Raw genomic sequence first — 27,186 nt, forward strand, 5'->3', positions numbered from 1 at the left:
ATCCCTGCTCCAGGAAGATCCCACATGCCGTGGAGCAACTGAGCCCATGAGCCACAACTATTGAGTCTGCGCTCTAGAGCCCATGAGCCACAACTGGTGAGCCCATATGCCGCAACTACTGAAACCTGCACACCTAGAGCCTGTGCTCCACAAGAGAAGCCACCGCAACAGGGAGCCCGTGCACCACAATGAAGAGTAGCCCCCCGCTCACCGTAACTAGAGAAAGCCCGTGCAACAATGAAGACCCAGTGCAGCCAATAAATTAATTAATTAAAAAAAAACCCATGGGGTTTGGCAGTTAAGAATATTATTTGCATGGAAGGCAGACAAACAGAGGGTTTGAGAGGAAGCAGGGGAAGCTGCCAACACCTTGTTTTAGTGCAGCAAGACCCACCCAGACTCCGACCTCCAGAAGTGTAAGACCAAAGGTCTGTGTTGTTTTAAGTCACTGAATTTGTGGCAGTTTGTTAGAGCAGCAGCAAGAAACTAATGCACACTGTAAATCAATAAAAAAGGACAGGGATTTCCCTGGTGGTCCCTTGGGTAAAACTCTGCACTCCCAATGCAGGGGTCCCAGGTTTGATCCCTGGTCAGGGAGCTAGATCCCACATGCCACAACCAAGACCTAGCACAGCCAAATAAATAATCTTTTTAAAATTTTTTTAAAAATTTAAAAAGAAAAATGACAATTTAAAAGTGGATAATTCACAGAATTAAGACATAGTTTTAGAGAGAAATTTGAGAGAATCCATCAAAATGAAAGATTCTATCCTTGCGTATACCTAGATACAACTCACATCCTTCACAGTGAGAATATCTTTCCATGTTCCTACCGAAAATGTTTTCCAGTACATAAAAAGAAACAGAGCCCAAGCCCAGTACAGGAAAACCTACAGCAAATGCAAAGCGGAAGGTGACTCTCGGTGTCAGTGTGTGTTTGTGTGTGTGTGAGACAGGCACACGGCTGTGGGGTTTGAGGATGGGGTGACAGCAGCACGAGCCAGAGTTAGTCATTTTCCCTCCTCGTCACCCCAGCTGCTCAGTCTTCCATCCTTTCTCACATCCTCTGTCACCATTCTGCTATTGCATCTGTCTGTGAAAGCATCTGCTCCCCAACCCCCATCCCTGGGATGTGTGGCTAAAAGCAGAGATGTCAGGCATCTCTGCGCTCCGGGCAGCTGCTGCCAAGATTAAGTACCAACAATGAAAGAAATGTTATATCAGCAGGCACGTTTCCCAAAGCAGCAGCCATCCTCAGGGACTCGGACGCCTTCCAGCGGAATCTTAAAAGTACTCCATCAGCTGCTTTGGTGCTCAGGCTGGGGTTGGAGGTGGCGGACATTGCTGCTGCTGTTACCAGATGTTAGGCTTTTAGATGCACGTGGCAGGGTCGACCCAGAAATGACCTTCTTTGCTCCCTTCTCCTTTCTCATGTGGCTGTTTTCCCAATACATTATCTTGGATTTTATCTTCATGGTTGGAGTAAATAGGTGGACTGATTGATGTAGTTAGAGGTGAGCGTGGACGTCTCTAGTCACTGTCGATTGTTGTCTAGAAAGGGATTTTGGGCCTCATTGGCTGAAACCCCTCATTCTAGAGACAAGAAGCTAAGGCCTGAGAGGGAGAGGAGTGCCTTCGGGTCTTTTGGGGCAATACCCTCCCTCCTGATTTGGGGTCCAGGGTGCTGTTCTCAACACTGGCCTTCCTTTCTTCTCTGAGTCCCTTACATGACACTCCTGTGCTTTGCTGAGCTTTCTTTTAGGAAGTCTCTGTTATACATTATTAGTTTAAATTTACTCTTAAAGCTTTAAACTGTGGGACGAAATTCCAATATTGTGGGCTGAGAGCAGATCTCTGATTACAGCCATGCTTTGCGGGCTGTGGCAGAGAATTGACCGCAGCTGAGTTCCTGGTCATTAAGAGGCCCGTAAACTGCCCAGTTGGATAACTCCATTGGTCAGCTTAGCTGGGTCTCGGGGGGAAAATATCCCACCCCGTGGAGGCTTTGTAGTGTGTCAGTTTGCCTGGGCTGAACCACGTTTTGCAGTCCCTTTTCTTGTCTGTTTCCAGTGAGGATGGGCCTCAGACGCGATTCTTTTGAGGATTTAGAGAGCAGGTGTGAAGCTACAGCTCACTGCGATAACCCCCACTGTTGTCACCTTGGGCTGGCTCACCTTCTGCGTCTGCCTGTCCTCCCCTGGGTCCTGCTGCAGCTCCTGTAACCCTGGGCCTCGCCAGGTGTGTGCGTTTAGCTCTGCGGTGAAGGGCCCAGCTTCCGCAGGACACCCCATCCTCAATGCCAGAGGCAGCACGAAAGGACATGGTTTGAGTCTGTATGTGTGGCTTCAGCTTGTTGCTTGTGGTTCCAGCTTGTTCTCCATTGTGTATTCATCCTCCTTGGCTTCTGCCCGCCCTGCAGACTTCAAGCAGCAGCATCAGGGCAAAGATAACAACATTACAGAGACCATGTTACTGGCTCCGATTGCTACTTACCTGATGTCAAATTCCTGTAAATTATATATGTTGTATATTTCACACACATACACACACACCCTCCAAAGTGGTTCTGCTTCTCTAGTTAATCTGTGACCAACACACACCTCCATCCCCCTGGTGCCAACTTTCTTAGTGGCTTGGGCAGAGTTTCTGATGGAGAGTACAACATGGGACATCCAGAATTCTAGCCTCCAAAGTTCTCCAAGTTACAGAGTTCAATACCCCAAGGATGCAAAGTCAATTCAGACCCCAACCCTCTTCAGTGAAGAAGCACATCCAGTACCCAGAATTAAAGTGCAGCACTGGAGGGAGAAGTAGCTCAGGCCAGCTGGAGACAGAAGAGATGTGGAGAACCCAGCCTGAGGGGCAGCAGTGGCCACAGCAAGAAGCCAGGACAGGCAGTGGACATGGGTCCTGAACGGAGAAGACAAGAAGCTAGAACTCTTTTGGCATTTTGGGGGCAAAAGAGCTTATCGTAAGCAGCCCTGTGTTGCCCCTGTGCCTGAGAAAGACACCCGCGCCTCTGCCGGACACTGGCAGGTTCCCATCCACACCATCCACACCTGCAGCAGGGGGGTCAGGGTCTACAAATATATACCCCATGTCCTGGCTGCCTTGGGTACCAGTGATCCCAAGTATATTCGGAGTGTAAAGAAGTAGCAGAGATGCTATTTCAAGGAGTATAAACTTATCACCTAGACAGCCTGGAAGAGACTTTTTAGGCTCTCATTATTTAAGATAGACTTTAAGGTTCCAGATGCTTAGAATTCTGTTAGAAGCCAAATACAAAGGAGCCTTGGAGGAAACCATCTAAAGAGACGTCCTCATGGTCTCCATTGATCTTTACCTTGGAATAAGCCCTCAGAGCTTGGGATGTTGAGGAAAATGTGACTAGTGAGGGAAGAGTGAGAATAAGCCTTCCAGAAAATGCCTTTTGCCTGTGATGCTCTGCCGATGGGCTGAGGGAGTTGCCAGGAGGCGATAATCTAGAAAGCTGGAAAAGTATTCATAGGCAGACGGCTTCCAGCTCACGCTCACTGGTTGCTTTAGCCATTAAACCTGTGTCTCTGCCCAGGTGGTCACTTTATGTTACTAAGAGGCAAGAGAAATAAAAGCAAGCTGTCATCTTGGGCTTTTAAGAAAACATTTTTTTTTCCTAGAGTCATAATATCACTATCGTCAACTTCCCACTTCCTCTGAGTTTTATGTCTTTGTGACACATCACAGGTGGTGATGTTCACGATGGTGGTTCTTGGGCATCAAAGAAAGGTCCCCTGTCCTCAGTGTGGTCCACTTAAGAAGGCAGGGAGGTCTGCGAATACACTTTAGTTTTTGAAGTTATACCTTCATTGCTTTAAGGGCTTCCTTAGCTGGGGGCTTCCTAGGTGGCGCAGTGGTTAAGAATCTGCCTGCCAATGCAGGGGACACGCGTTCAAGCCCTGGTCCGGGAAGATCCCACATGCTGCAGAGCAACTAAGCCCATGTGCCACAACTATTGAGCCTCTAGGGCCCGTGAGCCACAACTACTGAGCCCATGTGCCGCAACTACTGAAGCCCACATGCTAGAGCTGGTGCTCTGCAACAACAGAAGCCACTGCAATGAGGAGCCCATGCAGCACAATGAAGACTAGCCCCTGCTTGCCACAACTAGAGAAAGCCTGTGTGCAGCAACGAAGACCCAACACAGCCAATAAACTAGTAAAATAAATTTATTTAAAAAAAGAAGAAAATGAGGCTTTAAAAAAACAAAAAAGCTTCCTTAGCTGATTTCTGTATTCCTCCTTACCTGTTCCCACAGGACCCTGAACAGAGATGGTTCTTTTCCCCGTACTGATGCCTGTTTCTCCTTGACTCCAGTTCTCACGACAGCAGTCCCAGCCCCTGGCTCAGGAGAGTGCTTGATGCCCCAGTGAATGAATCTTTAAACATTCTATTATCCACAGAGTCAGGCTTTAAGGGTCTGAATAGCTGAGGTCTCATGCTCCATTCTAAAAGGGAAATAGAATTTGGATGATCCTAATTGAAAAAAATGTTTCCAGTGGGTTTGCACTAATGAATGGATGGGTGAGAGCTTTCAGCCTGATTTGCTGCAGGTAGAGTTTCTGAAGACACCTCACAGCTTATTCATCTCCTCTCCTGAGCGCCTTGCTTGCGTCCTGGCACCTCCCCTCCGGTCAGGTCCAAGGCGCCTTCCTCCTGCTGCATGCTGTGATTTTCAGCTGTATCCACAACTTTGTCCACATGAAACATGATTCTAAAGGCATTGTTTCTTTTTAGATACAAATACCAATCTAGTGCCCTTGGAGCTTTCTTTTGATTGAAAGTAGAAATTATCACTCCCTGGCCAAAAACAAAGGCAGAAAAAGGGAATGTGACGCTTAAGATACTATTCTAAGATTCTGTTGACATAGCTTTTTTTTTTTTAATTACCGTATAGTTGATTTGTAATATTAATTTCGGGTGTATAATGTAATAGTGATTCAATATTTTTATAGATTATACTCCATTTATAGTTACTATAAAAAAATTGGCTCTATTCTCTGTGCCATAAAATATATCCTTGTAGCCTATTTTATACCTAGTAGCTGGTACCTCTTAATCCCCTACTTCTGTCTTGCCTCCTTTTTTCTCCCCACTGTAACCGCTAGTTTGTTCTCTATATCTGTGAGTCTGTTTCTGTTTTGTTATATTTAGTCATTTGTTTTATTTTTTAGACTCCATGTATATGTGGTAATATACAGTATTTTTCTTTGTATGACTTCATAAGCATAATACCCTCCACGTCCATCCACGTTGTTGCAAATGGCAAGTTTTCATTTTTCATGAGTAAGAGTCCATTGTATAGGGAATTCCCTGGTGGTCCAATGGTTAGGACTCTGCACTTTCATTACTGAGGACCTAGTTCGATCCCTGGTTGGGGAACTAAGATCCCACAAGCCATGTGGTGCAGCCAAAAAAAAAAAAAAATTCCATTGTATGGTGGGTGTGTGTGTGTGTGTCTGTGTACACATATACACCCTATGTCTTCTTTATCCATTCATCTGTGATGGGCACTTAGGTTACTTCCATATCTTGGCTATTATAAATAACGCTGCTGTGTACTTGGGGGTGCATGTCTCTTTTCAAATTAGTGTTTTTATTTTCTTAGAATATATACCCAGGAGTGGGATTGCTGGATCATATGGTAGGTCAATTTCTTGGTTTTTGAGGAACCACCATACTGTTTCCATAGTGACTGCATCAGTTTACGTTCCCACCAACACTGCACCAAGGTTCCCTTTTCTCCATATCCTCACCAACATTTGTTATTTGTGGTCTTTTTGATGATAGCCATTGACAGGTGTGAGGTGATATCTCACTGTGGTTTTGATTTGCACTTTGTTGACATTGTTGAATATAAAAGTAACACCTAAGAAAAAGCAAAACCAGACATTCTGGCTAGGGCTACAGCAGGGTGGTGAAAAGGAAAGGGAGTTCGGACAAGGGGGAGAAACATCTTTGTAAGGAAGGATAATTATTTTAATAGCTGCCCTCAGGGGAAAACGCAAATGAGGGTGAAGCCATCTCTAATTAGTAGCTGGATAAATCTTGAGGATTACAGCACAGCAGGATTTACATTCCATTTCCCCAAATGCGCGACTCTGCCAGAAGCTGAATGGACGTCATCACGGCTCTCGCAGCTGTGGGAGTTTGCCACACGCAGAAACGCCTCACTGAGTCAACCCTCTCCCTGTCCTTGTCCCTGCAGCGCCAACCTGTCCAAGGCCGCCTGGGGAGCGCTAGAGAAGAACGGCACCCAGCTGATGGTCCGCTCCTACGAGCTCGGTGTCCTTTTCCTCCCATCAGCATTTGTAAGTGCACACTTGACCACCTGATTGGTCATGAGTGAAAGGACTTGGGGGTTTGTGTTCTCTTCTTTAGTCTCGATGACCTGCCCAAGGTCAGGAGGTCGCAGAGCTCGTGCACTGACCCGGAGCCCGTGCTCCCAACCGCATGCTTGAGCCGATGAATTTATTCACCGATCACTGTTCTGAGTGCGGTGGGATCACTGCTCTCAAGGATTGTACCTGATTAGTGACCAAACGTATTGCTTTGGGTAAAGTTAATAACAATCTTTACATAAATCTTGTGAACCAGGACTTGAAGATTTACTACCAGGTGGTAAGTGACAAGTCACCAAAGGGATGAGTCCGCCAAGTGGGAGACTTGCCCTAGGGTGGGGTGACTGGAGGCCGCCTTCAGAAGCCGGAGGGCCTGGGGGGAGGCGAGGAAGGATGTTGAGGATTCTCGGTCAGCGGAGAGGAGCAGGAAGAGCAGCCTTGTGGGGGCAAATGGCCTGAGACAGGGAGGCAGGGAAACTCACAGCATCTGCTAGAGACAGAGTTCAGGGGTCGCAAAGGACGTGTTATCAGACTCACTGGGAAGCCCCCTGGGAGGGCACCACGTTGGAAGCCGTCTCTCTCGGTGCCCTTTTTCTTTTTTGCCACTTGCTATAGTTGAGTCTGTGGTAAACGCACACGTGATGCAGCCCCATGGCAAACCCCTTGGACTGGACCAGAAGACTTAGCCAGGGGAGTGCTGTGTGCTTGTCCTGAGACTGACATCCGGGCCCTGTGACACGTGGGCACCGTCTCGAGGCGAGCTGAGCGCACGTTTTCTCTGTCTCGGAGAGTTTCACTAGAGAGCTCTCATAGGCCTCTCCTGAGGGCAGGACCTAAGATTCTAGCACTTCCTGTTCTTTCCTGCAGAGTCACGCAGCAGATCCTAATGCTGCCTGTAGCTAAAAACCGCCACCTCCCCAGCCCCATCAGTAGATGGTTTCCATAGACAAGGAGGTGACTTCCCTGAGGGTCCACCGCTGAGTGGATCCGGCCCTCAAGCCGCCGCCTCTAACTGACCCTCCTGTGACCTTCCAGCTGCATCATGGGAGACAGTAAACGCTCAGCACTCGGGTGATAATAGCCACATGGTGCGATTATAGTGGTTGTAGCGTTGACCTCCGGCTAGAATTATCGCCCCATAATAACTTAAGTAATGGAATAAATTCCGTGTCCCTCTTGTTTGGCTTTGGGTGTCAGCATTTGCAAAATTCTAGTCATTTCTAACTGTTCTGACCTGATCCCTCATCATGAATAATAGGAAAGAAGTATGCCGCACTTCCAGGACCTGGCAACGCTTCTGAGCTGCTAATTTTTACCTCTGATGTCCTTCCGTCTGTACGTTAGAGGAAGAATGGGCGTAATCATTTAGAATCCCCAGATGACCCTAGACTGGGCTAGTATTCCTATACTTTTGGAATAAGAGCGAGCCCCCCTACAGCGCATTCTAGGTAAAGTAGAGATTTCGTTATTTATAAAGACCATCAGGCACGAATATTAAAAAATGGACCCCCCCCCCCCCATCCTGTGCTGTGCCAGCACGTTCACAAGGCCCTCAGCAGGGGCACCGCGTAACCGACAGACGGAGGCAGGGGATGCTTCCGCAGGCGGATCCTTGGAGCCTCTCCGCACGCGGCTCACGTGGGAGCAGTGCTTCACAGCGGGCTTCCTCCACGGCCCCGACGGGGACCCACACGCTGCCGCTGTCTTGCCATCATCAGACTTCTTCCCATCTGGGCGGGTTGTCACGCGCGTGAGGGAGTCGTGAATGGCTTGGGCACGGTGCTCAGATGAGGCGTGTGGACAGTACACAAGTATTTGACCTTGCCTCCCGAGGAGCTAACGGTCGCGTTGGGTGAGATCATAGAGGTGAAGCAGATGCCTTATTTGAGAGATGTCGCAGGTGCGAGCTGGGTGCTCAGCCGCGCAAAGAGGGCACCTGGCCCGAGTGAGCAGAACCCAGAGGGCTCAAAGTGGATATCCGAGTTCTTTTAGGTGCGTTTTACAGACACCAGCTTGAGCGGACAGAGGCCCACAGAAGGGGGCGTTGTCATGGAATCGAAGGAAGGGAGGAACAGCCGAGATGTGAGAGGGATGGGCTGGGGATGGGCTGGCCAGCTCTGGGACCCGGGCGGCAGGGGGGCTCTCCACGCTGCCGCCCCTGCTCTGACTCCCCCACGCGGCTTCCCGGCCCTGTTGCTGGGGGTTCTGCGTTTACAGTCACTGCGCAAGCTTGGGTGCGCCCTCCATGCCTCTCTCCTTCCCAACCCCCGTCCACCAGGAGGGTCCTGTTTCCAGGAAAGGGGGGTTGTTGTGAGCTAGGAAGCCACCCAAGAGGTAGGAACTTACTGCCAGAGGGTTTCACCCGTAAGTGGGTTGATGTGTGTTTTATCTGCAGGAAGCAATGAAAGGGGAATTTACAACACAGGAGACTTTGTCCTTAAGCTACTGTGTCTCATCTGTGTCATTGACTGTTATGTGGAGCTTCTGGAGAAGCAGTAGACCTTTGTTTGGTCCCCACAGAATTAACATTTATGGTTTTGACCTTGAGGGCAACCCAAAGATCTATGCCGGGAGGTCCTTAGCCATCTTGCTGAGGCTGTAGGAGCGCAGGATGAGACTTAGCTTGTGAAGGAGCAGCTGTCCCTCCTCAAGAGTGCATCCCAGTCTCATCCCCGGACATTCTGGCTGCCTGGGATGAGGTCTTGTACAGTCAGCTCCACGAGCACCTCCCGCCTCCTCTTTGGTTCCTCCTGGGAACACAAGGAAGAAGAAATAGAGTCTTTGTTCTTGGGAAGCTCATGGATAAATTAAGGAAACAGACACGAGTTATCACAGTAGGTGATAAGAGCTGTGGGGCGTCCAAAATATAAGGACTGAGAAGAGGGGGCGAGCAGTCTGCCTGCGGGACTTGGGAGAAGGCTTCGTTGAGATGGCACTTGGCCTGGGTCTTGAAAAATGAATGTGGCCTCAGCCCACCCTCGGGAGATGAGGCTCCCAGCCAGAGGGAACAGTGCGTGTTATGTTTGAGAAACAGCAGCCGGCTCCATGTGCCTAGACAGGGCTGCGGGTGGGCCTGGGCCGTGAGGCTGGAGTGCTGTTCTGAGGGGGTCGGCAAGCAGGAGGCACCGGAGTGGACCGTGTCCCACGCGCGTCGTGGGAAACCGCCCGTTTCTTAAGCAGGGTTAGTGGTCTCATCAGGCCAATTTTCAGAGAATTTGGATGTATAAAACTTATCTCCCATTAGGATTATAGTGTAATATATATGATTCAAAGGTACTTGAGGAGAAGGGCCTTGCAGATAGCATCAAAATCATTACCTTAATCCATAGTGTTATAAAATTCTGATTCTGGATGAGTTTCTCTTAGCCTTCACCCCACCGTCCGGGCTCAGGGCGTAGGAAGTCATCCCGACTCCTCCTCATTCTCCCTGCCTGTTTAATCACCAAGCCCTATCATCTCTAACTCCTAATACTGCTTGGTAATCTGTCCCTTCCAGCCATCCCTGCTGCCACCACATCCAGGCCTGCCTCCCGGCCCCCTTCCCGGGCCGCCGCCCATAGCCCCCGGCTGCCAGAACCTCTGTAGACCGCGAATCGGACCGTGTGGCGCACCCACCACAAATCCTGTGACGTCTTACGTAGCATGGCCTGCTTTCCGCCTTGTGGCCTGACTCCTGGCTGCTCGGGTCTGACCTCTTCCCTCTCCCTCCTGGCCTTTCGTGTTCCAGCCACGCAGAGCGACGGCCTCTCCTTCTGAGCTGGGCCCGCCCTGTTAGGGTTCTCCGGAGAAACAGAACCAGTAGGGTATACGTAAATACGCACAGAAAGAGACTTCCTGTGAGGAGTTGGCTCACACAAGTCTGGAGCCCAAGAAGTCCCAAGCTCTGCCCTCTGCGAGCGGGAGACCAGGAGGGCCGGTGGTGTGGGCCAGCCCGAGTCTGAAGGCTTGAGAACCAGGAGCCCGTGCTACCCGTCCCAGTCGCAAGTGTAGGAGAAGACAGATGTCCCAGCCAAGCAGCTCGTCCTCAGCCTTTTTGTTGCACTCAGTCCCCCTGCTGGCTGGGTGATACCTGCCCACGTTGTTGAGGAGCAGGGGTCATCTTTCCTCAGGCCGCTGGTTCACGTGTTAATCTCTCGTAGAAACATCCTCAGAGACTCCCAGAGCGTTGTTTAACCGGTTATCTGGGTATCCTGTGGCCCCGTCAAGTTGACACGTAAAGTGAAGCATCACACCACCCTTCTCAACAGCCTTACTCTGTATTAGGAATGACACCTCCTTCCCCAAAGTCTCCAACCCCACCTGCCTCTAACATCTCTCCAGGTGCCCCTCCTCTGCATCCCACAGCCTTCAAGACCCGGGGCCTTTCCTGTGGCTGTTCTGTAGAAACTAAAGCCTGTGCACAAACACTCAAACTTGCTCTCACTCACAGGAGTCTGTTGCCTCACTTACAAATGCCAATCCCTGTGTATTCATTTAATGTCTTAAAATTTTCTGTATTGGCCCTAATCTTAAAATAGTTACAATAAGGCAGTTTGTTGTGAAATGAGGCCCAGTGTGATTGCTTTCTTTGGGTTTCTTTGTGATTTTTTTCTTTGGTATCAGGATAGGCCTTTTAATACGTTTAGCAACACGTTTGCCAAAGACTTTCTCAGCACCCAGTTTTGCAGTCATTGTTCTGACTGGACGTCATCCAGAGTCCAGTTTTTTGAGATCACCCCACCTTCGTGGCCCTTAGGCAGAACTCCGTGTCCAGAATGCCCACGTTTCTGACTTTATCAGCAGCCAGAATTGCCACTTTTGTCCTTCATGAGTGGGTCATCCCGATCTTTGTGTTCCCCAGCGCTGACTCGAGGCCAGCAATGCAGACTGTCAGGCTTTGTGCCCAGAACGTCAGTCTCGAGTGCTGCAGAGGTGGTCACCCAGAAGGAACCTGGCAGCTCTCCTTTCGCACGGCCATCACAGGCACCTGTCACTCAGGAAGCAATGGCCGTGTGCAGGGCTGGAGGGTCAGTACTTCCCATTCATAATAACAATGTCATTTGAAACTTCTGGGATTGATCTGGAAGCTGATAAGTCTTCAGTAACCAAATATTGATTTCTTCCCATTTTTCCCACTGCTTTTAAATGTCAGTAAACACATCATTTTAAGATGGATCTAACTGGCCATAGAGCATGGAGTCGGTAGCTTTCCCTTGCACGGGGAACACTTTCAAGAGCTTCGGGGATTAATGTCAAGGTACATTTGACTGTGTCCCCAACACTTGGCTGTTGTGGCTACACAGTAGGTGCTTAATAAATGTTTGTTAATTGAAGACTGTTCTTTTAGGGTCTAACATTCAACTTATCAGTTTTATACTGTTTTTTGAGTTGTCCCTTTAATTTAGGAGTATTTAACTTTTAGATTAGGCTAATTCACTTAGGTTCAGAAATTTCTCAATATAGGAAAGATCACCTAATGATTTCAAAGACCAGCAGCTGTGTTCCAAACCCTCAGGCATCTGTGAGTATTTCAGGGAGATAGAAGTTTTCTCTCTGTGAACTTGGTGTATTTTGGTGTTTATTGAACACGTACATTTGTCAGGTGCTGACTAGGCTGCCCAACACTTTGTGTCTAGAACTCCTCCTACCTCTGGGAATAATGCACAAACCATCTCAGAACCATGGATCAATGTCCTAAACTCCTTCCTCGAGAGGAAGGTACCCTGAGCATCCCTGCCCATGTCCCGGGGCTGAGATCCACCTCAGGCCCTGCTCAGCCCCGGTGCACTTGCTCCTGAATCAGCCAATTCTCTTTCCTGCGATCGGAGTCAACAATGCTTCAACCAAATCCCATCTCTTTTGTCTCTTCTGGTGAAGCCACCACCCTAACCCTCCCCTCATCCTCCCCACACCCCCTCTGACAACCTGCCTTGGACCCAGCCCACGGGCCGCGGGCTCTCAGGGTTTCCCAGGAGGCCACAGCTGGGCAACACTGTGGCAGGTGGCGTTTCTTTGTAACCTCTCATGTTCTCCCACTCAGCTAATAGAGCCACATCCTGACATTCCACTGCTGCCACTGACCCGTCCACATTCTGCTGTCACATCCTATCCCATCTGCCCAGGCACAGATTTCTTTTTCCCTTTTCTTTTCTCTAGCCGCGCTGCGCGGCATACAGTATCTTAGTTCCCCGACCAGGGATGGAATTCGCGCCCCCTGCAGTGGAAGCGCGAGTCTTAACCACTGGGCCGCCAGGCCAGTCCCCGGGGCATAAATTTTGCTGCCGCTGCTGCAGGTCATTGTCTCTCCCTTTCCTGTGCTGACTGATCCCATCTACCCCCTTCTCGGCTGCCACCCTCCTTCTGAAGCTGTGTTTCTGCCCACCTGTCGGGGTCTGTATTTCTCTGCCTTTAAACCTTTGGTCTGGGAGGTGACATCCAGTATCCTTTGTGTGACAGCAAGGTCCGCGGTGAACCGGAACAGCATGCCCCCCAGCTCCTCTCCCCCACTTTCCACACCTGCCCCAGGGCCCCGTCCCCCGCAGGTGCTTGTCGGCTTATGGGTGAGGTGGGGTGTGGGAGCAACGACCGTTTTCTAATTGTGTGACCCTCCACTCCTGCTCTTTGCTCAGTTAGAAACGCAAAAGTAATTCAGAAAGAGACAGAATGTAGAAGAATACATTGGAGAGATCCTAAGGGCCAAGAAAGGGAACTCTCCTGGAGCAGGGAGTTTGAAGGTTTAGGGACCTCAGATCTATAGGAACCAAAATGAAGGAAAGAGGATGGAGTTGATTGTGGTCCTGCTTGCAAGCGCTTAGACTCAGCCTGTCCTTTACTTCTGCGGACTTCCTTTTCTCAGCTGTGACATGGGGACAGGAGAGGATCACTGGAAAATGAAGAGAGGTTACCTGTAAAGTGTTTACAGCAGCGCCTGGTACTTAGCAAGTGCCGAGCCCAGGTCACAGTGAACATAAACCAGCCCGTAGACCAAGCCATTCAGCAGAAGGTGAAGGCAGAGACTGAGTTTCAGATGAACCTGAATCTCGAAGTCACACCCGTGATGTCACGCTGTTACTTTTTCCCCTTCCGGAATGCCCTTCTCCACACTCGCACAGTCAGCTCCTTGCTTTTCAAAAACCCATCCCTCTCGGCCCTGCTAGGTTTACGCTCCTCCACGAAGCTCTTCGGAAGCCCCTACTTGAAGACACTTGCAGTTGATCGTATACTCCAGGAAGAGCAAGAGAGCCACCTTCCTGTAACTCACTTCCTTGTCAATCAGCGCATCTTTGATTAAATGTGCTCCTTCTAGAAGGTTCATCTGTCATTACTGTTTACGCAGGAAAATTTGATGCCTTGCCTAGGGTTTTACTGCTTGAGGATGCTACAGTGGTTAGATGCAACTAACAAATAAGTTACATCTCTGACTGAAATTTGAGCCTCTGTGATTGAGCTAAGCTGCTAAACCTGATCTGTCACAGTGAGAACCAGCTCTTTCCCTCCCAAAACTGATGAAGGGAAAAGTCAGTGATTTCTCATGGTGATTCGTGTCCACCCTCTCACCTGGTGTTTTATAAATGTATTGTCTTAACTGTCTTTTAAGTGTCCATGCCTGGGAGGGTGCCTTCCTCTGTTTTGTAAAATGCCACGTGGTACCACTGTGATATATAAATAATGATAATTAGAAGACAGCCTCAAATTATTTGACATCCAGATTGAAGGGGAAAGTGGTACTGTTTTTTTTATATATATAATACCCTAGAATTTGGATCAGAAGTGGCATTCAAAAAAAAAGAATTTGCTTCCTGTCAGACGTGGCTGGCTCAAAGCTTCTTGTGTGTGAAATCAGCCACCACAGAATGGCACTGTGGGGCATCAGATCTGGGTCCAGGCCATAAAGACTCTTACCCCTCGCCATGTGTGTTTGAGAAAGAACACAAGTGAGCCAGGAGCTTAATAAGAAGGAAGTCATTTTTGCCTGAAGCTCCATAAAGTATCAATATTTGATCATCATTAAATTGGTGTCAGTTCGCAACCTCTGGCCTCTTTCTTTTTAAAAAAGTCAAGAGTCAGGGTTTCCAGAATTTGGTTCATCCTGTCTTGGCCTGTCTTAATATTGCCTCCTAAATTATCAAGAAATTCTTCCTTCATCTTGGCTCCTGGTGGGTGAATGTGAGACCATTTTTCTGCTTAGTGGAAGGAACATAGGACCAAAAATCAGAAAGGTGGGATTCCGTTTCTGGCCTTAGCGCATCACAGCTGTATGGCCCTTGGGCAACTATCCAGATTTCTTTCCTCCTCTGTTCAGTAAGAGTAATTACATCACAGAGACCATCCTGGATATGCTGATATTATATGAATTTACATCCCCTTGCCAGTCATGGTTCAAAATAACTTAACCTCACTATAGCCATTTATTTAATAGGTAAGGAAACCCGGGCCCAGAAAGGTTAAGTAACTTGCCTAGAGTCACACAGTGATTAAGTGATATGCACGTTTAAAGAGTATCAAGATTGTCCTCAGATCCAGGGTGTGTTGAATGTAAGACGTTATGGAGCAACACCCGCGCTGCCTGTGGGGGGGGGCCCAGCTAGGATGGCGGTGGGGGGGCGTCTGGGGAGGGATGGGCCGCAGAGTCCTTGTCTTTGTGTCCTGGGTCTCCCTGCTCCCTTCCTCCTCTGTCCTGCCCTGAAGTGGCCCTAGTTTGTTTGTTTGTTTGTTTGTTTGTTTTTGGCTTTCACAGCGTGCAGGAATCTTAGTTCCCCAGCCAGGGATGAACCCGCACCCCCTGCAGTGGAAGCGCGGAGTCTTAACCACTGGACCGCCAGGGAAGTGCCCCCTCTTTTCTTTTTTTTTTTTTTTTGGTCCTGATTTTTATTACATTTTCCCTCAGCCTCTTTCAGATCCACTTCTGTCTTTCTCTCTCATCCAAATTCACCTCACTTTTATCTCATCTTTTGCTGTGAAGATACTTACACTCGGGTCCCCGTTACCCTCTCTAATCCACCTCGCATTCCTGTTGCAGTAGCTCCTGGTCTTCGGGCTCTAGCAACTCCCAGTCCCATCCATGCTCCCGTCTGTGCCTGTCTGCCTTTACGGTGGAACTTCGCTGTTCAGAAACCTGCCACTCCTCACTGTATATCAAAGGAAAGGCCACAGTCTAACCATGGTCCTGTGACAGCCTGGGTTGTAAGTGAAGGATAAACAGCTCAAACTTGCTTCAGGCAGGGCTGAATCCTGGGATGTGGGCCGCATCATCAGGGTTCAGGTCTTCTAACGCCCACTTCTGTTTGAAGGACATGAGACCCCTCCGCGTCCCTGTGGCCAGGAGATGGGCCCGATTAAACAGGTAGAAGCCACAGATGCCCCCTCCACGTCCATTCAAAGCCCTCCCCAGTCTGGCTCTGCGTTTCCTGTCCAGTGTTCCCAGCCCTCCTCCTCGGCATTCTTCCCTCACCGTCCCCCTGCAATGCCAGCTCTGTGCTTTTCCAGCTCTGCCTTCGGTTGTGTCGGTCTCACCCTGATGCTGTGCCCTGCCAGCTCTCCGTTTATCAAAATTATATCAATTTTTCAAAGCCCAGCAAAAATATTTTCTACAAGAGCCTTAACCTGCCCCTGGCAAGAAGTCATTTCTTTTTTTTTTTAAATAAATGTATTCATTTATTTCTTTCTTGACTTATTGGCTGTGTTGGGTCTTCATTGCTGAACACAGGCCTCCTCTAGTTGCGGCGAGCGGGGGCTACTCTTCATTGTGGTGCATGGGCTCCTCATTTTGGTGGCTTCTCTTGTTGCAGAGCACAGGCTCTAGGCACACAGGCTTTAGTAGTTGTGCCATGCGGGCTCAATAGTTGTGGCTCACGGGCTGTAGAGCCGCAGGCTCAGTAGTTGTGGCGCACGGGCTTAGTTTTTCCCGCGGCATGTGGGATCTTCCTGGAGCAGGGATCGAACCCATGTCCCCTGCACTGGCAGGCAGATTCTTAACCGCTGTGCCACCTAGGAAGTCCCAAGAAGTCATTCTTCCTCTTCTGCCTAGAGTTTGTGCCCGGCATCTATCACGTTACTAACCACCATCTCAGTCGGTGCTGTCACACTCTACATTCCTGTAGGTCTTCACCCACACAAAGCACTTTCGTGTAGCTTGTTGCATTTGCTTCTATACAGACGCTTATAAAGTAAGCAGGGAAGGTACTTTAATCCCATTTTTGCAGCTCAACATTGCTTGACCACCAACTATGCATCAAGACTTGTGCTAGGTGTTGAAGTGAGAAACGTTAATATGATAGCATCCAGAAACTTATTATTCCTGTTTTACAAATGAGGAAATTGAGGCCTCGTGAATAAAGTGGCCGGGGTCCCGCTGTGACCATCTTTTTTAGTTCGCGGCACACACAAGCTCTTTGCTGCCTCTGGGCCACTGCAGATGCCGTTCCCTCCTCCTGAATCATCATCATTTCCACTCTCACCTGACCAGACACTAGTCATCTGTCAGAGTTTAATTAAAATGTCACTATTTTAGGGAGGCTTCCGCTGAGCACCGCTGCCTCCCAAATCTAAGACAGGCCTGCGGGTCTCTCTTCTAGGACTCCTCTGTTTTTCTTCATAGAGCTTATCACACGTTGTCGTTACGTTACTTCTGTAAGTGCACTTGTCGGTGTCTCTCCAGGAGACTGTGCGTCCCACGAGCACAGGGATCGTGATGACTGCTCTGACGCCAGTGCACTCAGTGCCCAGCACCCACGCCTGACACAAAAGAGGGGCTCGAGAGAGAATGCATGGGATGAATGAATGCACGTGTGAGCCGTTCACACAGCCCGAAAACACCACCTCAGAGACTCGACTCAGGTTGCCCAAAGGCCAGGTCCACACAGCCCGGACGCTTACCGCGTCCTCCGAAGAACTGTAGTCCTAGCTCTTTGTGTGGGTTCCTAAGACGTTAGCACTGTTTGACACGTAGGTATTTAGGATGAGAAGGATGGATACGTGTGGGGATGGGTGGCCAGAGGAATGAGGCAGAAACAGAGTGCCAGGATCATCCGGGAAGGAGCCAGGAGACGATGGATGCTGGAGGCCTGGGGAGGGCAAAGCCGACACATCAGGCACCCGCACTACCGGGCAGGCCCTGTGTGAGAAGGCAGTGCAGTGTACCTCGGCCTGGGTGTGGCACCTAAACTTGCACCCTGATTGAGATCCAGGGTTAATACGAGCCTGTTCTGGAGTTCTTGGGATGAACCTTCGGTCAGGTGGGTCTTAAGGAGTTCTCACTGCATTCCTATCCTGTTATACTGGACACTTTCATTATACATGAAAGCAACTTTTATTCTTCACCAGAGTGAGCAGCCTGTTACTATAGCAATATTGAAAGTATTCCGAGGTATTTTTATACAGTGTCTTCTACACCCTTCCTGCTTCTGCATGCAAAGGTTAGTAGAAATGGGCTATAACATCCAAAATTGTTTTTCTTTTATGTCTTTATATCCTTTATTAAATGTTTACAGACTTTGCTATAATTTATTTCCTGACATTTGGACCTCTCTTGTTTTTAGGAAAGGATAATTTTGGGGGTATTGTAAATATATTTGACCAAGTGAATATCAGAAAATAGCACTGAAATAATAACAAAAACAGTTCTGAATTTTGTTGTGAGTACCATAAAAATATAATTGCATCTTGAGATCTTTTTCCAGAAAATGAGATGCCCTTATAGATTCTGTATGTCTACAGGGCCTGGACAGTTTCAGAGTGAAACAGAAATTCTTCTCAGGGAGCCAGGAGCCAACAGCCTCCTTCCCTGTGCCGTACGACCTGCCTCCAGAACTATATGGAAGTAAAGGTGAGACAGGGTTGAAGGAAAACCGTGGGTGTGTGTACCAGACAGAAATGAGCAGCGCCCAAGGAAAGCCGTCGGGTTGGGCTGTCAGTGGGAGCCTGGCTCGTGGGATGCTCTGAAGCGCAGGTTCGCTGCCCTGCGTGGGGCCACCAGAGCCGCAGTTCTCACGCTGGCTGGTCTCCGAACCCCTCTGCACTTTTATGAGTTGAGGACCACAAAGAGCTTTTATTTACATGGGTTTTTACAGCTGTTGATATTTATCATGTCAGAAATTAAAACCAGTGCATTTTGAAATGTTTATTAACTTATTTTGAAGTAATAATAAGCCCATTTATATATTTTAAAATATGTAAAATGACTTGCCCAAGAGAAGTTAGTCTGGAAGATGGCATTGTTTACCTTTTTGCAGACCCCTTTACTGTCTAGATTAGTAGCTGGATTCTCACAGCTGCTCCCTTGTGATATCACACATGCCGTGTAGCCTCTGTACCCTCATGTGAAAGTGGCAGATAATGGCTTCATGTTATGATGACCGTAATTTTGACTTTGCAGGTATTTTCCCCCTCCCTGACTCCCTTAAAAGGTAGGTCCCCAGGCCACACTCTGAAAACTGCTGCACTAGATGAGGACTTTAAGGGCAGTGACCAGGTATTTTCCACAAGAGAAAGTCAGTGGAGTGTTGGTCCAGGTTCCCAGTATTTTTGGAGGAAGGCTGGCTGGGATAGGTGGCATCGTCTCCATCCCAGCCCCACCGGCCACAGGGCGGCTCTTCTCAGCCTCAGAAAATCTGTCTCTGAGGCGAGTTCACACTTCACCAAGCTCACCCTGGAGGAGATATGTAGTCGGGAGGAGTTTATTAATTTAGAATGGCAGGTTCTCATATCACCACGGCCAGCCGGTGTATTTTCCCCTGGAGGGTAGAGGCCTGCTCAGGTAGCCAAATTTTATAATCTGCGGCTTTTGAGGAAATGCTGAATGTGAACAGGGAAAATTTGGGTTTTGATTTGGAAGTTTTAGTGACATCACCCCATTAATATTCCAAAATCTCGGATTCCCTCACGGAATCAGCCTTGCCCCAGCTGGTCCCTTCTTTCCCTGAACGATGCTGGCTGGGTTCTGGCTACCTCCCTGCCCTCACTCGCCCTTTTGGCTTTTGTGGTGCACCAAACCTGCCCTTCTGATGGCCCCAGTTTCTCAGATTGTATTGGCACATCTAACAGTTTATTCGGCCTCGCACAGGCGACTTCATCTCGCTCCCATCAGTCGTGTGGATACTGTTTCTGAAGGCATTCCTGTTCCCTTCCAAGCCGTGTACATTTTTCTGAGTCCTCTGAATGTGTCAGGTCCTCTAAATGTGTCGTAAATTCACACATATTCATTTTTCTAGCAAGAGGTTTTATCAGAATCTCAAGGAATCCACGGCCGCTCTCCCCCACCCCCTAACCCACAGATGGAAAACACGGCCTTAGATCCCTGCCGTGTTTACGGGCCAGCCTGGTAATTTATCAAGTAACCTTGGGTGGTGGTTTGCATTCTCTAGGCCTTAGTGTCCCTGTTTGCAAAATGAGAAACTGAGTGGGCATAGCTCACCGTTGAAGTGACTGAGATATGGGCTAAAGTGTCCAGCACAGGTGTAACAGTGGGTTGATGGTGCATCTGCAGGACAGTCCCTAACCCAGGACGTGACCTGATGACCTTTCTCCCCCCTTCCAGCTTTTTGCTGCACCTTTGTCTTTTCTCCTTTCTTCATTTTCCTTTTTTTTTTTTTCTTCCCTCCCCCAACCTGAGTTCTCCTGAATAAACAGATTGGAGGTGGGGAGGACTAACTGTGACAGCCTCAGGCTTAGTCTCGTGAGGTCTGGCCTTGGGCACTATACCTCCCACCCCCAGCCTGGAACCTTGGCTGGAATTCCACTCCCTCCCTTTAATCCTAATCCCCAAAGGACTTTAAAAGCAAGGACTGAAGAGATAGAGGAGCCTTAAAAATATCCTGAGGTTCCTTCATTCCAGTAGAAAAAGCATTCCCAGGAACTTAAAAGTTTACAACTAGGTAGTGGCTTAGACCATGTAATGAAAATGGTAAACCTTTTATGTGACCAGCAAGCAGAAGTTTTCTATAGTTTAACTGAGTTTTTTATTTTTTACACATCTCCTTTGAAAGACATACTCAAGAGAGACTGGAGCATTTTTATCATTACTATTTTACCTTCCACACTGCTTCGGTAGCATGTGTTTAGAATAATGCCAGGGATTCCAGTATCACCATTTCCTATAAAGCCGCCATATGGGGGAAGTCACGTGCACCATAAAAAGGCATCTTATGAGGATTTGGAAAAGTTGAGTGGTTAAGAACGTTTCAAAAGTGCTTCATTTGAATAAGTGATTTTCAAGCCACTCTCACACATGTAAGATCTTGTTTAGTATTTTTTAAGTCAGGAGACTATCCAAAAAACTGAGCAAAGAAATATACTGCTGTGGGGCTTCCCAGGTGGCGCAGCGGTTAAGAATCCGCCTGCCAATTCAGGGAACGTGGGTTCCATCCCTGGTCCGGGAAGATCCCACATGCCGCAGAACAACTAAGCCCGTGCACCACAACTGCTGAGCCTGCATGCTGCAGTGACTGAAGCCCATGCACCTAGAGACTGTGCTTCGCAACAAGAGAAGCCACTGCAATGAGAAGCCTGCACACTGCAGTTGAAGAGTAGCCCCCGCTCGCCACAGCTAGAGAAAGCCCGTGTGCAACAACAAAGACCCAATGCAGACCCCCCCAAAAAAATTAAAAAAAAAAAAATAATAACACTGCTGTGAACAAATCACTGTTCAATACAAGAGACCACACACAAAGCAAAAACAGAGACTCAGCTCCAGGGGCACCTGCTCGTGCAGTGCTTGCTACATACTCTCTCCCGCAGGTTTATCATTGAGGACCTACTGTGCGCAGACACCAGCTAGGTGCTTGGAATAGATCAGTGAACAAGACAGACACAAATCCTTGCCCTCCTTGAGTTTATGTTACTCCTCCCATGAAAAGTTACACTTAAGTAAACCCATTTTACTAGTAGGAACTGTGTTTTTTTTGTTTTGTTTTTTTATTTTTTTTGATGACTACCAAAGTTTACACTTTTTTTTTTTTTTGGAACTGTGTTTTTAAAAGAAAACTTTTATAAAGCAAAATCACCAACATTGTAAATCACGCACTGTACCCTTACACAGTATGCTATAGCCATGGAGGGCTAAGTTCTGGAGTTACAAAGAGATGTGAGATGCACGCAGTCCCTGATCACAGGGACATGCAGAGGGAACCACGCCCCCCAGGTTGTCCCCTCTCCCTCTCCATTCCCTGCCCCCCTCCCTGGTCTCCTGCTGTGGCCCTGACACAGGCCTCACCTGGACTTTCGCCTGGACTGTGCTGCTCTTTCGTCTCCCTGGTTCCGCGTTCCTCCCCCGGACGCCATCCTCCACGCTGCTGCCAGGCTCATCTGACCATTCCCTCTCCTGTTTTAAATCCTTCCATCGTACTCCAGGAAAAAAAAAAAAAAAGACTTTTTCTCATCCCCTTTATTTTTTTATTTTTTTATTTTTTTCCTCTTTTTTTTTCTCATACCCTTTAACCTCAGATCCGAAACAGACTGCATGAAGATCACTAAACGTGATCTAAAAGAACATGACAAAGGTGCACATTGCCAGGCCTCAGCCCAGACCAACCGAAACGAGCTCTCCAGGGGTGGGTCCCAGAAGAATGTGCCAGCATTTCCCACATCAGCCTGGTCAGGGAACTGCTGCGCAGACACAGTGGGATTCAGCATCCCAGCGGCATGGCGTGCCCACTTGTCTGCCTGCCCCCTGGTCCATGAACTTGAGAGTCCCTCATCTTTGTCTAGCAGAGTACCTGGTGTCTAACCAACACTACCAAGTATTTCACATACGCGGGTGACTGTCGTGAGGCAGGTGGTTCTCTCATGGGACAGCTTAGGAGGATTGCCTAAAACAGGCCTTCATCTCAGCCGGTGAGTGGTAATGCCACTTTCCGATAGTAATGGGTAAAAAGACACCAAAGAATCACAAGCCCCCTCTTTTCACCTGCCTGTTGGCCCTTTTTGTGGAGGCCAAGGTAGTGGCAGGCCTTCTAGCCGGCATGGGAAAGGATCCGCCCGGGAGGTGCAGACATTTGCTCATTTTTAAAGCAGAACATCAGGGGGATTTGCCAGGGTGTGGTTTCCAGGTTCTGCCTTGGTCATTGTTGGCTAATTTTGAGGGAAAAAGAGTACAGTCATCCCTCGGTATCCGCAGGGGATTAGTTCCATCATCCGCAGATGCTCAGGTCCCATAGTGAGCCCTCCGTATCCGCGGTTCCGCATCCCCAGATTCAACCAACCGCTGATGGTGTAGTACGTATTTATTGAAAGAAATCCACATACGAGTGGACCCTCACAGTTCAAACTCAAGTTGTTCTGGGGTCCATTGTAAATGCAGTGGTGGTCTTTAAGTTACAGGCTCTCTGGCAAATGTCTGTATCACAGATCCTGCACTGGTGAAGAATCTCTTTAATAGCTGTTCATATAGCAAGGATCAGGGTGTCCCCTGGCAGATGAAGCAGAGCTGATATTACCCAACAGAGCAATTTGCAGGGAAAGAGGGGTAAATACGGGAAAGTCCAGCCGCAGAAGATGGTGTTTCCGATGGAAGAGTGGGTGCTTTCTTAAGGCCGGTAAGTAGCCAGGGAGTCAAGTCTCCAGCCCTGCTGGTCCCTTGCCTCTTAAGCATCTTAATTCACAGCAAGTGTGGTTTCATGCTTTCAAACCGTCTCAAGGCCAAAGGCGAGAGAACAGGGTTTTGATAGCTTGTTGCCATCATTGGCATTCTTTTCCTGCACATCCTGCTGGGAGCTGCCTTTTGCATACTTTTGCTCTGTGTGATTACTCAACACAAACAGCAAGGCCCGGCGGAAGGAGCTGCAGATATCATTGTTTGCCAGGCCAGCCTCCTAGCTGCCATCTGCCTCTCTGTTCAGGAAAGGAAGGCCTCCCCCAAGGGCAGCTGGCATTGCTGGGCAGCTGGCATTGCTGCGCAGCTGCTGTACGGAGATGGTCCATCTCAGCCCACCTGCCAAGTGGCCAGTTTAAGCACTCGACCCTTCAGAGTTGCTCCATCTCTCATTTCTTTTTTTTTTTTTTTTAGATTTATTTTATTATTTATTTTATTTTTGGCTGCGTTGGTTATTTGTTGCTACTCGAGGACTTTCTCTAGTTGCAGCGAGCGGGGGCTACTCGTCATTGCAGGACACGGGCTTCTCATTGCAGTGGCTTCTCTTGTGGAGCGTGGGCTCTAGGCACTCGGGCTTCAGTAGTTGTGGCTCATGGGCTCTAGAGCACAGGCTCAGTAGTTGTGGCGCGCGGGCTTAGTTGCTCCTCAGCATGTGGGATCTTTCCAGCCCAGGGATCGAACCCGTGTCCCCTGCATTGGCAGGCGGATTCTTAACCACTGTGCCACCAGGGAAGCCCCTCCATCTCTCATTTCTCAGGACAATATTTTGGAGGTTTATTCTTAATCTTTGCAATGTATTTACACCCTACCCATATTCTTATGGTTCTTTTGAAATGGTGTGACTCTGGCAGTAGCCATGAGTGATAAAAGTGATTTGTTCTGATTTTTTCAGTTTCTAAAACATCAGTTAAAAGGAAGAAAAATTCTCATTTATTGAGCACCTACAACATGCCAGGAACTTGCACAGACGTTCTCTCATTCATGCTTCACAATAATCCTGAGAGGTTGCCAATGTAATTAGTTCCCATTTCACAGATGGGGAACCTGAGGCCAAAATCCAAATGCCTTCCCCAGGCTGCAGACGGGATAAAGGCAGGATTTGAACTTACGTCTTCTTTCTGTTGTACCTTTCCCAGGCATGTTGCTTTTCTCGACATTGGTCTACAGTCATTAGACAGAAACCTTCATGCCTCATCGATCACTAGCCTAAAAGTTGCAGGACAAAACCATCTCAGGGATGTGATGCAGGCCTCTTGGTTCTGTGCGACCAGGACCAGCTGAGAGCAGAAAAATGGCCCTTGACTGTACCCGTCGTCACTGTTGGTTTCTCCAGGTTCTTAAAAGAAGGAAATGAGCTGCCCTCATTTGTTATGTTCTCTCTGTGCGGAGCACTGCGTCTCACGCGTTACATGGCTTTATCTCATCTAATCGCCCTGACAGCTCCATGACTTAGGTACAGATAAGGAAACTGAGGCTCAGAGAGGTGAAGTGACTTGTCAACGTGAGTGACAAGCCAGCATTCACCCCGGGTTCCACCTGTTCCCAGGTTCACTCACCCATGTCCTTGCACGAACCTTTACTACAAGCTCTGACCTAACAGGGCTCTCATCGGGGCTTGGTTCAGAACAGGCTCTTCATGATTTGTGGACTCCGGCCCAGGAATAGTTTTATCCTATCAGGTGAGTGGATTTTCTGTAGTCCTCTTCAAATAAGTATTACACTTACATGTAATTTTTCCCCCCAGATCGGCCATGGATTTGGAACATTCCTTATGTCAAAGCACCGGATACACACGGGAACATGTGGGTTCCCTCCTGAGGACAGTAAAGCACTGTGAAGTTGACGTGTAGGGCATTGAGCCCCAAACATTGGATGCTCTTGTTTGTACTGGGTGTTCACTCCTGTTAATGTTTTATCTGCCTCCCTCCAAAACTCTTTGCAAAAAAAGGTGTCTTTCAAACACAGGTGTTGGTTATCCTTTTAACGGTCATTGTTAACTTTCTCACTTACAAAAAATTATATATTTTCTTAACTCCCTTTTCTATGCTCTGGAATGAAAGCTATTAAACTTCACCATGGTAAGAGAATATATGGATGTACAGTGACCCTCCTGGGGACGTGGACGCTCACAGTGGCGTCAGCGCTTGTGAGTAGACGGTTGGCTTGTGTGGGTTGTACTCTGTCGGGGAAGGCGCTCTGGATTCAGCTGAAACTTTGCCGAGCAGGAATGTGACCTGTCACCCAGCCCCCTCTCAGCTTTCCGAGTGTGTCTCGGGATTGCTGGAAGGAGTCTGGCGTGTGTCACAGAGGCTGGAGCGGCAACCCAGACGCCACGAGCCGTACCAGCCGTTGTCACCCCACAGCTTCACACGACATTTCATCCCTCCCGGCCGTGCTGGCTGCCTCCCCGCTCACGGACCACCTGCCTTGCCCTCACCCATTCCCTGCAGGGCTGGGTGTCTCCTCCATCTCCACAAATGTCCAGAAAAGACAGCTCGCAGAGTCCTACAGAAGCACACCAGTATTTCACTCGGAAGAGACCCTGAAGGTGAACTGATTGGATGCCTTCAATTCACAAGTGAGGGAACCAAAGCCCATAAAGGTTCAGGACGTCCCCCAGGCCCCAGCTGCCCGGGTCAGCGTGGTGAGCATCTTCCTGCTTTGGTCCCTGTGACCTTCACGCGCAGGAATCGCCCTCTCCTCAGAAGACTTAGAGTCTCCTCATTTTCCTCTGCGTGAGGCTCGTTTCCAGGGTGTCATCAGCTGCTTCATCCTATAATTTACAATAGAGTTGAATGTTAATTTTGAAAGATTTTTTTCAGATACTAGTTTTTCAGACTGTTCCTCAGAGGCTGAGGATGTTCACATCAGGAAACTGCTGGGGTGAGTGGGTGGGTGGGCTGGGGTGGGGATGCTGTGACGGGGAGGAGGCTGGCAAGGCAGAACTGGGGGCCTCCTCCCTTCTCCTTCCCCCATCAGAGAAGCCCTCCCTCACCTCTTTTATGTATTAGGTTCTGTAAAGGATATTACCTGGGTGGTTTTTTTGTTCATTTTGGGGGCTTTTTGTTTCGCGTTCTGCTTAAAAACATGAAGTTAAAAAAAAAAAAGTTAAAAATTCACTGAATTAGTTTAACCAGTTCATTCTACTGGTAAGAAAAGTAAGGTTTAAACCTTTTCGCACCCTGTCTTCTACTACAAGGACATTCAAACCCTATATCAGATGACCCCAGCTGCCTTGGAAGACAACAGGAAGGGTGGACTGGCAGTAGAGGCCAATGTAGCAGTGGGACCAGCCCAGAGTGGGAGCCCAGCGGTCTGAGCTGGGTGTCCAGAGGACTGTGGTCAAGGGCCTGTGATTCTCACCCGCACAGTGGCCCATCTGGGTGGGGGTGGGGTCAGTGCGAGCCTCCAGGCAGCACCAGGCAAGCCACCCAATCAGCAGGGAAGCATCACAACTGCTGCAAGTAGTTGGCCGGCTCCAGGGCAGGAGCCAGGAAGCCTTGGCTGCTCAGGCCCCAGCCAATCAGGACGACCACAGCAGACTGAAGGCTAGCGGGCAGGGGTGTGTTGCTCTTCTGATCCACGCGACTGCAAAGTGGGTCGGAGCCCAGAGTTGGAGTCAGGCTAACCGGCTTTGCAGCCCAGCCCTGCCACCACTTCTCTGTACCTTGGTCCCTCACCTGTAAGACAGGGACGGAGTAGTAATCATCCCCATCGCAGAGGGTCATTGATTGAGAGTGTCCGGCGAGTGAGGACGTGAGCTCTTCCTATGTTTCAACTCCTCTACTTCAGTGCTTGTTTAATCTTTACATCAGCCTTCCCTTGAATAACATCCGTGAGATCCCACAGCGAGCAACCACACCAAGTTCATTTTCCTTAGTTCTTGTGTAGAAATTATACATTGTCCTTAATATCACATGATATTTCACATGAATGTGGTTTCTGCATCAGATTCAGTACGCTTAAAATAAGGATCTTAGATTTGATTCGTCACAACTTTTATCCCCCCAAATGAAGGTAAAAAATTACTTTCTAAGAAACATCTAATATTATTTGATCCATTGTGAAACCATTTCTCGGTGATCTAAATGTTTCATTCATTTTTAAGACATTTGGCTTTCTCCCTCCGTACTATAGAGTTAGAGCTGTAACTAACCCCATCCTCGAAAATTCTTTGAGAATACTTGCTTTTGATTGAATACCTCAAAGCAAAAGGTTAGGTAGGCATTCTTTATTTACACTCAT

At 48.6% G+C, this 27,186-nt stretch overlaps 1 protein-coding gene across 5 annotated transcripts in view; it reads left to right on the plus strand.

The window, feature by feature from the left end:
- Nucleotides 1–25,037, plus strand: part of TDP1 (tyrosyl-DNA phosphodiesterase 1) — a 74,779-nt gene extending 49,742 nt beyond the window's left edge. For 4 of the 5 annotated variants that reach the window (XM_057732428.1, XM_057732429.1, XM_057732430.1 and 1 more), the window contains 3 exons: nucleotides 6,245–6,347; nucleotides 18,072–18,180; nucleotides 24,686–25,037. In XM_057732428.1, the coding sequence (XP_057588411.1) occupies nucleotides 6,245–6,347; nucleotides 18,072–18,180; nucleotides 24,686–24,759 (286 nt within the window). In that variant the 3' untranslated portion in view covers nucleotides 24,760–25,037. The remainder of the gene's footprint in view (nucleotides 1–6,244; nucleotides 6,348–18,071; nucleotides 18,181–24,685) is intronic. The other variant, XM_057732427.1, reaches the window with a different exon arrangement.
- The last annotated feature ends 2,149 nt before the right edge of the window (nucleotides 25,038–27,186 follow it).

The sequence above is a fragment of the Hippopotamus amphibius genome, chromosome 4 (assembly GCF_030028045.1).
Source record: "Hippopotamus amphibius kiboko isolate mHipAmp2 chromosome 4, mHipAmp2.hap2, whole genome shotgun sequence".
In the NCBI taxonomy this organism is placed as follows: Eukaryota; Metazoa; Chordata; class Mammalia; order Artiodactyla; family Hippopotamidae; genus Hippopotamus; species Hippopotamus amphibius.